Source organism: Procambarus clarkii, chromosome 26, assembly GCF_040958095.1.
Source record: "Procambarus clarkii isolate CNS0578487 chromosome 26, FALCON_Pclarkii_2.0, whole genome shotgun sequence".
NCBI lineage: Eukaryota > Metazoa > Arthropoda > Malacostraca > Decapoda > Cambaridae > Procambarus > Procambarus clarkii.
The window spans coordinates 5922754-5938901 of record NC_091175.1 but is presented as its reverse complement, the minus strand read 5'-3'; the positions used below and the strand labels follow the sequence as shown (position 1 = coordinate 5938901).

Sequence of the window (16148 nt, the reverse complement as noted above, 5' to 3'; positions counted from 1 at the left end):
AAAAGTTGCAAATAGCACGGGGTATGGTGAGCCCGTAGTGGACTTAAGGACGACACCATCTCTCCCGTGGTGCCAGACACTGCACGAGTGGTGTCAAGGCTCTCAAAGATTATCTCGTATCTGATAATTCTGATCATGATCTTCCAACGCTAGCTCGGGACCTCCCTTGTGTACCATACACAACCAGACCATCGCCAGACTTTCTATATTATAAGCCACAGTCATAAGGCAATATATAACTCAAAAGAGACTAAATAGAGCGTAAAAATCCCATTATCACTTTAATAATTGCCTCATTCAACAATCAAACTTCTTTTGTTGGTTGTGTAGCGGCTTCAGCTGTAAATGTATTTTAACTATGCTTCTCTGTCACAAACATTCAAAACTGACATCTTTAGTTACCAGGACAAAGGAGATTAAATGTAGCGGAAGTGATGTGTGGGCGCGGTGTTGCCGCCGCTACGGTCATCAGAGCCACCATGGCGGGCGCCGCCTCACCTACAGTACTCTAACTTGTTCCAGTTTTCAAGATAATTCATCTTAAATTCAGGAGTCAATGATTATGCAACTTCAGTGATTATGTTGAGCAGTGTCTTCTGTGATGGCATCGTTATGTTCCGGTCTTGTTCTTACTCTCTCGGTGGGTAGAGAAAACAGTTCTGTGATTTGGGTATTCATGGTAGGTTGTTGTATTATTATGTTTATTGCTTCAAGAATTTGTAATCTTCCTACATCTTGGATTTTGTCTATTATACAAGTGTTTTTATTCAGCATTTCTCTTGTTAGGGTGATGTCATGGGCTTGTCTCATGTGATTCCTGGGGGCACCGGATTGATGATGACATGTCAAACGCCTCGTCAGCTTGGCCGACGTCATACCTATGTACTTAGATTGAAGGTTACATCCTTCGTGGGGGCAAGTGTACATGTATACAATGCTTGACTGCTGTAAAGGGTTCTCCGTCAGCTTCGGGCTGTTTTTAATGAGGTCGGTAGTCTTCTTTGTTTTATAGAATATGATCAGGTCTATGTTTTGGTTAGGAATAGTGTTTTTTACTCCTTTACGAGTTATTTCCTTCATTATTCTTTCTTCTTTTTTATGTTCACTGTGTATAGTTGATTTGTAATATAATTTTATTGGAGGTGTTGTGGTTTCTGTTCTAGGTTCAAGATTGTACCTTTTTTCCAGGTGTCTCCTTATAGCTGTGTTTATTTCCGTGTTGCTATATCCATTATTCATCAATACCTGAGTTATTCTTTCAAACTCTCTACTCACATTGCTCCATTCGGAGCAGTGTGTAAGGGCTCAACGAATATAAGCATTGAGAACACTGGTTTTGTATCTTTGGGGGCACTCACTCCTATCATTCAGGCATAATCCTATGTTGGTAGGTTTTGTATATCCGCTGGTGCTTAAAGAGTTTCCTGTTTTTATTATTAGTACATCAAGTAAAGGCAGACTGTTATTTTCACTATTTTCAGGTGTAACTCGGAGTACTGACTCTCTCTAGATGGCTTTTTAGATCAATTAGTTCATCTGAGTCTTTTACTATGACAAATATGTCATCTACATAACGGCAATATACAGTTGATTTTTGTCTACTACTGAAGACTCTATCTTCGATGGTTCCCATGTAAAAATTAGCGATTTTTTACAATTAGCTCCTAAAGGGGGAGCCCATTGCTACTTCGTCTATTTGTAGATACATGTCCCCTTGCGGACTGATGAAAGGAGCTTCTTTGTACATGCCTCGAGAAGGCTCTTCAAGTGTGGCTCGGATATGTCTAATTTGGGGGTGCTCTCGTCTCTGTATACTCTGTCCAATATCATCTCTATGGTTGTGTCGACTGGGACGTTGGTAAATAGGGATTCGACGTCCAGTTTGTTACCCAGTTTGTGTGTCTTAACATTGCCATACGCATATCCTATGCCATAAGCAGAGTTGGTAGCTCTAGGGGAGGAGGGGCAACAACACTAGTGGAATGAGTAACAATTGATTGTTTGATGAAAATTAAGTCACCCAAGAGGTGGCACGGACATGAATAATAATACATTTTATTTTATAACTTAGCCATAAACGCTTCCCACTTCGTGTTTCGCTGGACAAGTGAGGTGGTTCAATTGCTTCACAGGTATTGATGGTCCAGTTCAGGGCGACCAGGATTTACCGAAACCTACCCTGCCACCAACCACCCGTGTCAAAGAAAACTGTGCAAAAGCTGACAAAGAAAATTGAGTAATATGGTACACTTATAAAAACTGTCCGAAAGTGATTGGACAAAACCAACAGAGTAAGTAAAGTAAATTTTATTCAGGAAAGTACATATATAGTTGATTTACAAACATAATGTTGGATTTATAGATAGAGCTAGTACATACAATACCTAAAGCCACTAGTACGCATAGCGTTTCGGGCAAGGTGTGGGGAAAAACCCCCAACTTAGACTAAAACTTAATAGTAATTGGGATTAGGTATAAATTGTGTTGAAAAAAAGAATAAAAAATAAAAAAAAAGTGGGGAACATGGCAGAAATAAGCAATTGTACAAGTTGGTGAACAAACAACAATGTTTAAAAGTAAGGTTCTGTTACAACCTTCTAGGAAGCTTCTAAGTTCAGAATTGACATTGCAGTTCAGAGTTTTAAATATATAGAGTACACATGAGAGGATGTGCAGTGACTTAATATCTAACATATTCAAAGATTTGAGTAAGGGGTACCGAGTGCTGTCTGGGGCCAGAGTTAGATATTGTTCTAATAGCAGCTTTGTGTTGAATAATTAGAGGGCATAAAGGGCAAATAATTTTGTGCAGTAGAACCCCAAGCACAAATACCATAGTTGTGATAAGGATAGATGAGAGAGTAATAGAGCGTCACCAGGGCAGGGCGAGGAGGGAGGGAGTCTGGGGCTCCCTCCTCCCCGGGAGGAGGGAGCCCCAGAACCCCGTCATCCAACCCTAATTCTGGAGGCTGATGTGTTGAGTGGCAGTCGTTCGACTCTTGCTCCTGTCTCTGTGCAGTGCTGTGCCTTTGTGTAGTTGTTCTGCTGTGTGGTGGTATGCAAGCCAGGAGTAATTCATGCAGTACTGGGGCTGTATGCGCCTAGGGCCATCTTTCCTGGGTGCCCTGTAAGTACTGCCCTTGTGGCTTGGGGGTTATCTTCCACAAGTCATTCGGGAACTACCTCCGTAGGGATCTTTTGCAGCTCGATGATTGCTTCCCCTTGGGGTCAGCTGGGCTTTTCATCGCTCCTATTTGACTTTGGGTAGGAGGTAGTATCGTCGCTGGTAGGGGCGCACGGCATTCATTCTATGCAGTACAATGAAGCTAGTCCCAAGAATTTGGCTTCCGCCCTTGAACACATTCTATTTTAAAATTTTAGTTTGAGTATATTAGTCAATTACCAGTGTCGAAAGAACTTTTGTTTTATATTTAATACCTTCAGTTTTCTTGATCGTTTTATTTCCAATTTTGTCTTGTAATGATTTAGAGTAAATAAGAAAGTGCATTCTTCTTAATTAAAAATGTAAAACAAAGCAATCCTCTCAGCCTCACCCCACTAAAATATTAAGTCCAATATTACACTTTTATTTGTTTAGAAATTGAAACAATTATAATATAAGAACATTTTATTAATAATAAAATACATATTTAAATATACATGCACTGTCTCATTCAATTTGTTACAGCCTAGTCTATTAATTGGACTGATGAATGCTGCAAAGAAATCCATTATATACTCATAAAATTATTATATAAAATAAAAAAATTGAAAATCATGTTTCTGAACATTCATGCCTTCCCTTCTTATGGGTCCAGCAGTTGTAACAAATTTGTTTGTTAAAATAAAAAAAATGAAGGTTCAGATTGCTAACATTTAGTGAAGCATTAACTCTGATCCATAGTAATCTAGTAAATATTTTTTTTTAGCTTAACAGCAAACAATGAATGTTCATTTTTTGGTCAACAGTGGATACAATTATAAGAAAGCAGTGAGCCAGTATGTCAAGTGTCAGTGAAAGTAAATATCTCTGAAACTGCATTCTCTGAGAATTGTTTGTAGAGAAAAGGTTGGAAAGGGGGGAAAGGAAAGGTGAGGGGAAGGTGGAAGGGAAGGAAAGGTGGGAGTAAAGGAAGAGGAAAGTGAGGGAAGGTGGGAGCGAGGGAAAGGGGGGGGGGGGGAATGGAAGGGGGATGCGAGAGAAGGAGGGTGCAAAGGGGGTGTAAGGGAAGGGGAGTGAGGGAAAGGGGAAGGGGAGAGTGAGGGAAAGGGGAATGGGAGAGTGAAGGATGGGGGAGGAAGAGCAAGGGGCGAGTGTTGTTGGTTAAGCTCTTAAAAATGTCTTAAGCTTTTATTTCCCACATGTTCATGATGGTCTTCTCCATGTTGACATGTTGCACATCTTGATATTTGAAAGGTGCATAATTATCCTGCCTCCTCAAACTCTCCTTCATATCAATTCCCACTCTCATATATGAATGCCTTACTTATATTTTATTAAATATCATGCCAAGTTATCACAGATTAAACATTTTATGGATTAATTAAGATCTTGTGGCCTAATACTATGTCAAAAGTATTCTTTTGTGGCTATATTAGTATTTTGCAACCAAAGACTATATACAAAATAAACATGTACAACATTTATCTAAACTTGTCAATGATTACACAATTTTAAAGTATAAAACCTATCACCATGAACGTTATGCAACTTTCTGCCATGAACTATAGTGAAACAGGATCCTGCCATACAAAGCCATCTTCTCCATCTTTAAGTTGGTAGATCTGATGAGGTTCTAAAATAGCTGTAAGCTTTTTGAAAGGTGCATACACTTGCAGGCTAGCTATATCACCAACCATGATGAGTTTGTACTTGGCTCTTGTGACAGCCACATTGAGACGCCGGTCATCTTGAAGAATCTCACTAACCTGAAGAATATAACAGAGACAACACCATATTAGCAAGAATTTCATTGTCAACAAATATTACATCAGTCAAGATGGCCAGATGAATATAGCCTTACCTTTAGCCAGAGAACTTAACAAGCCATAGGCTTCCTGTCCTGGACTAACATTCCCAATTGTCAGAGAATTAGAGTTTAGACAAATGAAGCCTATAGACATTGAAGAGCTATGAATAACCGAGAAAATTTATATTCATTGCTCAATTTAAGCCTCTGATTTACATCAAATTTAGAATAACCTGCATCTGCAAATAAATACTTAGACAAGTGTCATAGTTCTGAGCCCAATTAAACAACTCGAGGTAGGCCAAAATTTGAACCCAAGACAAAGCTCCAAGATTCAACTTTGCTTAGTCTGGAATATGTTCTGAGTGCCAGGAAAATGAGCCAGGACTGGCTTGATTCCACTAGGCATACTTGGGACACTGCTTGTTTGAATCATTCTTGTGCACAGGAAAGAAGCAGAACACAGCTGAGAGAGAGAGAGAGATAATATCACCACAACCATGCCCCGGTGTACAAGTCTCCAGTAACAGTGTGCGGAAACAGAGTAGCTGGGTAAGCAGATGGTTGGTATAAACATGATTATGAAGCACTATTACAAAAAGCACGTCCTAAGGACACCAAAATCACTTAGTTTGAGGCACAGAATTAATGGTCTTAGCAGGAAAGGTAAAATATCAGGCATATTCAAGAAGAGGGTACTTGGCCGGATCCTGTGTGTCCTAGGCAACCTGGTGGCGGCCAGCGAGTTACAGGGGGCCCTAACAGCTGAGTGGACAGCACTTAGGATTTGTAGTCCTGAGGTTCCGGGTTCAATCTCCAGTGGAGGCGAAAACAAATGGACAGAGTTTCTTTCACCCTGATGCCCCTGTTACCTAGCAGTAAATAGGTGCCTGGAAGTTAGACAGCTGTTACGGGCTGCTTCCTGGGAATGTGTAACAAAAAGGAGGCCTGGTCGAGGACCGGGCCGCGGGGACGCTAAGCCCCGAAATAATCTCAGGATAACTTCAAGATATGGTTCCTGGTAGGCAGTGCAAGTTTCAGGAGCCTGATTTGAAAGGAAGGCCCTGCAATACCAATATCATAAGCTCCACCAAGATGCAGAAGGGGGCTAGGAAAAGAATAAAATAAAAAAATCTTGCTGCATATATATTATTGGTATATGTACAAGAACATGTACTAATCTTGAAAACTAATAATATTATTAAAGGAGTTTAAAGTGATGGCTTATCTTCAAAGTACACCTTAGAATCAAGGTCCAAGCATTTTAGCAAGAGATGTCAGAAACTCACTCTTTGGCTTTTGTTATCCCTATTAGAGGATACAGAAGCAGATGACAACTGTCTAATTTACAGACTTGGTTTTCCCTCCAATACCTTATCTTAAGAATTATATAAATTCTTTTTTCCTCTGATCAGAACTGCATCAGTTTATAAATACTTCCAAATTATTGCTGAATAAACGGGCAAACAGTTAAAGATGAGTGTCGAATTCTCTCTTCACACCAGGGGGTTGAACTAGTGACAATCTCACTTGCAAGGCATGCGCGGTGAAGGTGTTACCTACTACACCATAGGAAGCAATAAATACTTTATGTTTAGTCAAAAGAAATTGAAAATAGTGGTTGCACCAGGTACTCTAAAGCAAAAAGCTTGTCCCAGGAGTTAATCCTCACTACCTGCAAAATACATATAGTATAGGATGATAACATAAGGTAAGAACCTACATCCAACTGGGCAGCACCAGAGCGCACACAGCTGTACAATATGACATCCTTATCTCGTCCTTGATACTGGTCCACTGTGTTGACTTCTACCCTCTCGCCCATAGTAACTTCTTTTATCACGCAGTCACGAATCTGTTTTACCTGAGCACGGTATGGTGTTATTACCCCAACACCCTCTGTAGTTAAGCCAGCCTATGGAAGAAAATAAAGCACTTTTAAAGATGATATACTGTATTGTATATTGTATTAGAAAAAATTGTTCACAATAAGTTTATCATCTTTCACAGGTGTATATAAATTCATTCTTTTACAGTACTTACAATACTTGTACCTTAACAATTCATTAAAAACATTTTCACCAAAACATCTTCAACCTACATTAGTAAGAGCCTGAATTAAAGCTACCACTACAGCTGCTTCTTTATTGTTGACCACATTGGAGCCATTTTGGCTTTCGCTGGCAGCTCCACAGGTGTCCAAGAACATCACTGAGTGTTCTAAGCTCGGCTCTAACACTTTTTCCTGCCAGCATTCTAATCTTCCACTGCTTACAACACCCTGAAAGATTTAAAAAATGAGTAAATAAAAAAAAAAGCCCTTACCAGAACTGAAAATTAAATAACAACATGCCCCAGAAATTGGAGGGAATTGAAGCAGATATCATACTTACCCAACTAGATAAAATAATGGGCCTCCATGTGTTGGATACTTTAGATTCCACACACACAACCAAAAAATACTTTTGGTGGAAGCAAAGTACATTGCACATTTACAAAGCCAGTCTTCCAATTCTGTCCCTATTATATGAAAACAAGACTGGGTGTTGGCAAGACCTTTCAAACAGTGAGGTCTAAACCCCATAAATCTGTAATAGAGACTTAGTTTGGGTTCAGCTCCATAATGGGAGAGATTGGGATGAGCTCTCCTCCTAATTAGCCATGAAAGTCTGAGATGCCTGATGAAATGGTAATGGGTCTTGGGTACCAATGCACAAGTTCTGGGCAGCCAAGCCGAAGGGGCTTGGCTGCCCAGAACTTGGCTGCTAAAGAATGAACTTGGCTAAAGAATGTACCCACATCCTCCTTCACTCCATCCCTGGCTCTTTGTGAGTCTTGACTATTGACTGTAAATTAATGTAAATCACAAGACTGTCAGCTTTGAACAGATGCTTACTCTGTAATTTGGTAGATGAACTGTGGCAGTCTCCAGGTCAGGACTGGCACACTGCAACTGATTATCATACATAAGGCAGTTGGCAATCCTCATTATGGGTCCATTCATACGATATTGTACAGTCAGATTTGATGTTGCTCCTTGAGAGTCCAAGAGCATAAATAGGGACTCAGACATTCCCAAATTTCTGTGATAATAAAAAAAGTCAAAATTTAAACTTTGTAAATTTAAAAAATATCATAACTTTTAGATTAATTTGTCAGTATTTTATGCATCTTAAGGGAACTCACTTGAGAGAGGTGGCCATGATAGAAGTGTCCTAACTCACCTGGCTTCTTTACTCTGGACAACTGGTGGCAGTTGCTGTGGGTCCCCGACTAATATGAAGCGAGAGGCATGGAAAAGTGGTCCTAGTGCTGCAGCTTGAAGAACCTTAAATGATTATAGGAAACTAATGATGGTAAAGACATAGGTGTTTTAATATTTAAATTTTGTGAACTTAGAATTGGCTAATATTGGTGAAAACAAATTAAAATTATCAACGAGTATAACGAGAATAAATATCTTGGCCCAAATATATATACAATGAAGATTACCTGTTACCTTGGTTTTACAAGGTACAAGATTACCGGTTTCTTGGAGCATTACCCGTTTCTCGGAGGAGCCCTCCTCAGTCGATATGCTAAGTGCTGGGTATGACATGCCTTATGGAGAAGCACCAGGCCTCTCAGATCCACTCTTGTCTACAATAAACCTGGAACAGCCAGACACACTGTCCAGAAAGCACCAGGTCTGTACCCAGACCCCAAGGATCGGAACCCAATACCATGTCAAGAAGTGCTACCAGCAAGCCTTGAACCCACTAGTCCCAAAGGCCAGTGATGCATGCACACACTACCAGCAAAAAGACAGCTAAGAAAGTGCATACAACTGGAGGAGGCAATATCCCAAGAAGGCCTGGGGAATACACATGCCTGAGGGGACCTCTCAGGGAGAACAATATACTGTATTTCAAAGACCCTGAATGCACCACACCTGGTGTGGAGATGGGGTAAGAGTTTTCCTCAGTTTTGAGTGAATCTCTAATCCCCCAAGCTCCACCTACCTTGTAGAGTGTGTTAGTCTGGCCCTCGCTTCTAATATGCAAGGGTTGCTCTCAAAGGCCTCTCAAAGGCATCTCCCTAAAGCTTGACAGGACCATTGTTTAGCTTGTGGAGCTATTGAGAGGGGCCCCCTCCCCCAATAACCATCCATAAGCAGGTAATCTCTGCAATGTTAGACAAGAGTTTATGATCCAGACAACCAATAATCTCAAAATGCTCAAACCAGAACCATACTCTCTGAAAAAGTCAGTGAGAACTTTCTGACACAGGGAGCTTGTGTAGCCATCCCCCCAGGATATAACAGTGTCATACAGCAAGCCTCCAAAAGCTGTTGAGCTGTGCACTGTGCAATAGCGAATGTCAATACACCAGAATCAGCTCCAGCAAGCTAATAAAAACAACGAATTTCGAAAACTGCACATTGCTGCATGCATAACCAGGCATACACCAGAACGATAAGCACAGTCAAGTGGGATGGTACTTTTCACCTTACAACTACCCCCATATGACAACTAGCACCAAAACTGACACTGAAGCACACACATACATGTGTATACGTGTCAATACAGTGTGCACTGCAGAAGGGCACCAGAGAACCAGTAACAATTTCAAGATATCTGTAACTAAATGAATGAAACTGCCCAACTGACTATCATAGAACATAGGGGAAAGAGGTGAAGAGATAAGATATCAAGTCCCATGTCAAAACCAGACACACTGAATCAAGTTCTACTAAGCTTTGAAGAGAAATCAGAAGATACCCAGATCCCTTCCTCAACATAAGCAGAGGGACCAAGTCTGGGTCCCAATTCCAAAGTAGGACCCAATCCAACAGAGGAGAAACAGTCAACCTAGAGATCTTACATTCTTAAATGAAGCCCCTGACTGGAACACACTTGAGCAGACCTAAGAATGGAGTGCGACCAAAGGTATGCCACATTCCCAGCAACAAGAAGAGGTTTGTCCGCTAATGGAAGGAAGCTGGCACTTAAAACTGTAACAGGAATTGCCATCAAATCAGTACTTTTCCTCAGTTCAAATGCATAGTCCCAACCTCACAACAGGAACAAAAAGCAAGTCCAGCTAAGACTGCAACAAAATTAACTGGACCTGTAGAAACCCAAGAAACATAAACAAAACTGAATCAATGACAAGCAACTGGCAATGCTTTTGGGAGGGACTAAGACCTTGGAGTTTTTCCTACATTTGTCTTAAACCTAAGTGGCACCCCCATTCACAACCCTGTCTTTCAATTCAAGGCACTTAGGGTCTCCAAAACAGCTATTTATCACATCCCTAACAGCCATTTCTGGTTTTACTCGACAACTCAGGTAAGTGTACCATTTGTTTTTATGTTTATCTTCTCTTTTTTCAGTAGAACTTGGCCATGAAAATTCTTACCCAAGAGAGCGACCAAGTGGATTGAGCTTTTACCTTGTACTGATGAGGTATTAGTCAAGTTGAATGCGGGGGCACTTCTGTTTACATTTTGATGCTAAAACCTGAAGATAGATGGGGGGCAGCTGCAAGGCCGTCAGATAACAGACGGCAGAGCAATACTTAACAGTCCATTTGAAGGCGAGTACTTTTCTGAATGAGGATGCATATATATTCTGGAGTCATTTTGGGCTGAATACAGAATTTTCTAATCTCCATTCGCCCATTAATGGTACAGCTTAGATATTGTATAAAGATGATTGTATTGGGATGTAAAGGTTGATCTGGCTTGGCTGATATTTCGCCATGTACTGATTATGAGGATGCAGTGGAGTAGTTTGTCCAGAAAGGAGTTTACATCTAAAATCAAAGTTGGTGACAGCAGAGTAAATAATGAAGCGATTGTAAAATGGTGAAAGAGATTTGTTTTAAATCTAGTAACTTTTACGCTCACCTGTGAAGCTTCATCAATAATGCAAAAATCGAAGGTTCGTTTGGAAAACAGCACATGGTTGATACCCAAGCATGTTGTAGCAACAACAAGCTGAAAGAAACAAGAATATTAGAGATATAGTAAACAAGAAATGGTGGTACAGTACATGCAGTTTTATCCAAAAGTTGCTATTCACCAATGATCCTCACATAGCCAACAATAAACATACAAAACTATGTTCAAGTTATTACTTACCCTTGCTGATGACTGTTGTTGGCGTATGGAAGATGGTGAGGAGGAGGGAAAAGGAGAGGAATTACTGTTTGGAAGGGGAGTCCCCCCCTTCCATTATAACATCAGGCAGTGAGGACTTCACTGGTGTGCACTCTCTGGCACGTTTTGCCTGCATACCACTAGGACTTGCTTGCTTTACTAAGAATATGTATAAAGACACTTGTTTTTCCCTACATTTTAACACTTGTCTGCAGTAAGACATCCCACTGTCATTTAAAAGGTCAATGCAACGGCCTGCTACAGCTTTATCTGGGTGAGTTTTTTAAGAAAACTTTGCAGTTCTTCCCAGACTTCACACATTTTTTTAATGAAGAAAGGGCATCCTCTACTGCCTTTACTAACAACTATTTTCTTAGGTTGAGCCTTACCACTGACTTTCTTGGGACCCATGGTGAGATATATAATAACTTTTATGCACAAATGGCCAAAAATCCAACAAAAAACTGTAAATCCTTGTGAAGAATTCAGACGGGATAGTCACTGGGCACGATCGCCGTGCCACCACGCGCTAGTCGGCCTGAACGCGTATCAACACCCTCGCCTTCCGAGGCAGATTGAGGGGTCTGGGGCTTCCTCTTTTCCCTCACGGGGAGCAGGGAGCTGTGCAGACGGCAGCACGGCGACGTAGTGACGTCATGCGCCTTTGCTCGTTTTTGTTTGGGGAGTTCTGTCCACTAGTTTGGCTCTCTGTAGCAATTTCTTAACCAGAATAGGGGGTTTGTTTAGGGACGCCTACCTTTCTGGGTGCCTGACCCAGTCGATGGCAGACAGAATGCTTCCAACCACATGAGGGTTCCTATAGGCCATTGCTCCTCGTGCCTCTCTGAGGGAGCCAGGTTCTGGCTCATGGTCCCTGGTAGGCCTAAAGAATTCCATACACATGACTGATGCCACAAAGTCTGACATTAGCAATATCAGCCTGGATAGCTCCAGGGAGCCAATCGGGCTCCCCCCCAGAAAGAAGGCAACAGACTTGCAAACAAACTGGCATACACACCATGATATATTATTACAGTGCATAAAGCCTCTACACTGGACAATCATCCAGTGCTCAGATCAGGAAAGCTCCATCATTAAAACACATTGCCAGGCAAGAGAGTGGGGGGATGGCTTACCCTGAACCTCAGGTAGCTTGGGGGTGTCACCTAGTCGATTTATAGGAATCAGATGGTTCAGAGTTGCGTGGCAATTAGTGATGTCCTAACAATTTTGTAGGAATGCTCAGTTTTAGAAATTTTCCTTCCTGCCATGGCCAACCTCTGTAGTGGGTTGAGCTCTGATCCTTACAAACTCTTCTGCTGTGAAGAGGTGCAGACAATGATGGTGCTTGTCTCCAATGTGCCAGGACTATCTCTGGGTGCATGGCAGTGGCAGTTCTCCAACCCAGCCTGGTCAAATAAGCTGATGGGAGGTGTCATCCCTGATGACACCTCCCATCAGCTTATCCCTCCCTCATCCCCCTCCCTCCCATCCCCCCAGAAAGATGATAACAAAAGATATATGCTCACCTTATTTGCGTAAAATTCTGAAAAAGATGAGACATTTTTAAATTTGCAGGTTACTATTTCATCAGCATATGACTGCAAATCTGGATGAATACGTGATAATCGTCCAAGACGGAGAAAATCCACATTACACACCTGGTGGAGAAAACATTTTGCTTAAAGGAAATAATATACACACTGTACATTTTTTTTTTAAATGACAATACAGTATACCAGATACAGAAAAAAATTACCTGTCTATAGGATGCATTTGTAAAATTAAGACCATAACTAGATCACAAATGCTCAAGTAATATCAATACAGTATTTATAATATCAATTATTACTAACATAAGCCATCCTAACATAATGGAAAACAAAAATTTCTAGAGTAAAGATGTGGAGGGTAGAGTTAGTTGGTTTTTTAATTAAAAACTTGCTTAGTCAACAAGTAGCCCAAACTAAGTTGCTTCATACAGTGTTGCTGTAAGTAATGCAGTATGTACTGTACTTAAAATTCTTGAAAATTTAGAAACTTAAAAACATACTAAAATGTTTTAAAATAACTATGACTTACTTTCAGTTTCAATAAAATATTATCCACAGCAGAGTGAGTGTAGCTGGTGAGGAGTACAGACAACCCCAACGTTACCATCAGCTGAACCATGGCAACTATGATGGAGGTTTTGCCTGTTGCGGGGATAATACAACTGGGTAATTCATGTATGTATTAATGCCTCGAGCATTAACCCTTAGATGACGGCTCATGCCACTTGACAATTTTTACAATAGAAATTTATGATAAATGGATTCTGCTTAGAAACCCTTATAGTTATCATGATCAGACATTTCTCTGGCAATTATTACTTAAAATAAAAAGTCTTATTATTATATATAACAAAATTTATTTATTGGGAGAGTTTAGAAACTTTTGGAGCATGTGGCACAATCACACCCAAAAATATTTATTATAAGTAATAAGATTGAGACCATTTTTGGTACTGTATTTTTATTAATGTTTCCCATAAATTCCAAAAGAAAAGAAAATTTTAAAATATGAACCAGCTCCATCTAAATTTGATGAACTGATATTAATATCTAAACGTAATTAGTTTGAAATTATGTACAGTATATCAAAGGAAATATGGAATACTCATGAAAATATTTCAAATTTTCTGATAATGTATTACATAATAACAATTGTGTGTTGTACTATAGCCACTAAAGACTTACATCACAGGGATGTAAGGTAAACTAAACACAATATGACCTTATCTCCAGAGGTTTTGTATAGTCTGGAGTGACCCTGGCCACTGTGTGTGACAAGCTTACTGATTATATTGATCACACTTCAAATTATAAGCATTATAATATTGCACAAATTTGAGCACATGTTATTTCAGTGTGCCCCAGCAACAGGTCTGCACTAAAAGCAAGCACATTACAAGCCCAAATGGGCTCCAGACGTAGACCCCATACACTACACAATTATAAATATTCCTCAGCTCTACAATGTAATATAGGTCCATACATTTAATGCCCTCTGAAAAACCCAGCGTTGCATGTAATGAAACGCCATTTTCTGGGTGAGCCCCGGAGGCTCCCTGGAGCTATCAGGCTAATGAGTGATATATTAGCTGGGGCATTAATCTATGGAGTTCAGCTTACCAGGAAACACAAGCCAGAACCTGGCCCCCCCCTCAGAGAGGTTCAGGGAGCAATGGCCCTGGAAACCCCCCTGTGGTTGGGGTTTTTTCCATATCTGCCATTGACGAGGTTTAGGCACCCAGAAAGGTAGGTACGTATAACAAAACAAACCCCACATGGTAAGAAAATTACAAATAAAAACCGAAAAGAGGCAGAACTCTCTCCAATCCCAAGGAAACAAGCAAACACCACACTCCACTGCCACGCCGCTCATTCACGCAGCCCTCCCCTGTAGGCTGAACTCCAATTGACTAATGCCACAGACTAATATAACACATATCAGTCTGATTGCTCTGGGAAACTATAGGGGCTCCCCCACAGAAAAAAAACACTAAATTAGGAAAGATGCCCAAGAGGTAGCCATAATTTTTTGGTGAGGCTGATTTTGCTCACCTGTTCCTGGGTATCCCTTCAGCAAGCTATAGCTCTCAGCCATGAGGGTTCTGAGCACTGCTCGTTGTTGTATCTTATTCAGGCTTTTAAGTATGTGTTTACCCTTGGACACAACTTCTGGTGAAAGCCCTTTCTTGAAAGATGGACGATTTCTAGAAAGAAAAGAATTTTAAGCTTTTTTAGCATAAATTGATGACATGTACAGTACTTGGAATATCTCACTGAATGAGACCCCACTTTAAAGAAACACAATGAGATATATCTGATTAAAATTAAGTAGGCAACATTAACTCATACAAAGAAAAATCCAACTTTGTAGAAGCACGAATTTACAAACTGGAAGCGAGAAGGAATGACTCAAGTAATTTAAAAAAAATTGCATATTGTTGACTTCAGCAGAGAAATGATTGGATTTTCAAGAATGTTTTGTATAATGAAACACAGTAAAAACTAAAATACAATTAAAGTAGTATAATCTAAGCAAAGTGAATATCGCAGGCACAATACAATACTGGATAAAATGCATCAGCAGTATGAAAATATGCATCATAATACAAAATTTCAAAGTGTGCGAGTTTAATGCAAATACGTGCAGTGTACTGTGTTCATGGTTCACCATGAACCCAGTATACTACACTTACCACTACACTACCATGTTCTCTGTAGTGTATTGGGATCCCACACACAAAACATTTCTTGAACTTTATAAATATTTTGAAATATATTTGTATACATCCCAAGCATTCTGGACTTTAACATGTACTGTACACTATATATTCTTGTAAGTTTGAGATGGCATTAAATATTAATATAATAATAAGTGTTTATTGAGAAAAGCGCAAAAAACCAGCGTTGAATGTAATGAAACGTCATTTTCTGGGTGAGACCCGTAGGCTCCCCGGAGCTTTGCCAGGCTGATATGCTAATGTCAGACTTTGGCATCAGTCATGTGTATGGAGTTCTAGGGCCTACCGGGGACCACAGCCAGAACCTGGCCCCCTCAGAGAGGCAAGGGGAGCAATGGCCTATAGAAACCCCCATGTGGTTGGAAGCATTCTATGACTGCCATCGACAAAAACTACATAAATATTGACTGAATTAAAAGAAAATTTCATATTTACCTGTCAATCACAAGAGCCCTGAGGCGAGCTGCCTGTGGTGTGTCCATCAGTAGCTTGGCTAAATTAGTGAAGTTGATGCTCATTGTATTCTGGTATTCACACCGATCCACATGAAATTTCTTTTTATTCCAGTTGGAGTATAATGTTAAGTCTCTGTAGACAAGAGGATAAAAAGAGAGAAATGTCAAACTGCTTTTAAAAAATATAATTATGAGGTTTGTGGATGCTATTGTTGGTTATGCACCAGACAGATGTCATGGGTGAAAGAACCCACACCATAACTTCAGTTACTGGCTCAGAACCAATTTCC

General features: G+C 40.3%; 1 protein-coding gene and 1 long non-coding RNA gene across 2 annotated transcripts in view; one reads left to right on the top strand and one right to left on the bottom strand.

The window, feature by feature from the left end:
- Positions 1–2913: 2913 nt before the first annotated feature.
- LOC123756706 (uncharacterized) lies at positions 2914–13900 on the top strand. The gene is made up of 3 exons (XR_006772665.2): positions 2914–3127; positions 10345–10547; positions 13224–13900. It is a non-coding gene; the product is annotated as an uncharacterized lncRNA (long non-coding RNA).
- The window catches only part of Dna2 (DNA replication helicase/nuclease 2), a 40771-nt gene continuing 28318 nt past the window's right edge, over positions 3696–16148 (bottom strand). Inside the window, exons 14-23 of the mRNA XM_045739956.2 lie at positions 15839–15991; positions 14718–14869; positions 13195–13307; positions 12642–12773; positions 10861–10950; positions 8195–8298; positions 7867–8053; positions 7072–7251; positions 6694–6885; positions 3696–4929 (exon numbers count right to left, since the gene is read on the bottom strand). Coding sequence (XP_045595912.2) covers positions 4726–4929; positions 6694–6885; positions 7072–7251; positions 7867–8053; positions 8195–8298; positions 10861–10950; positions 12642–12773; positions 13195–13307; positions 14718–14869; positions 15839–15991 — 1507 coding nt within the window. The 3' untranslated portion in view covers positions 3696–4725. The remainder of the gene's footprint in view (positions 4930–6693; positions 6886–7071; positions 7252–7866; positions 8054–8194; positions 8299–10860; positions 10951–12641; positions 12774–13194; positions 13308–14717; positions 14870–15838; positions 15992–16148) is intronic.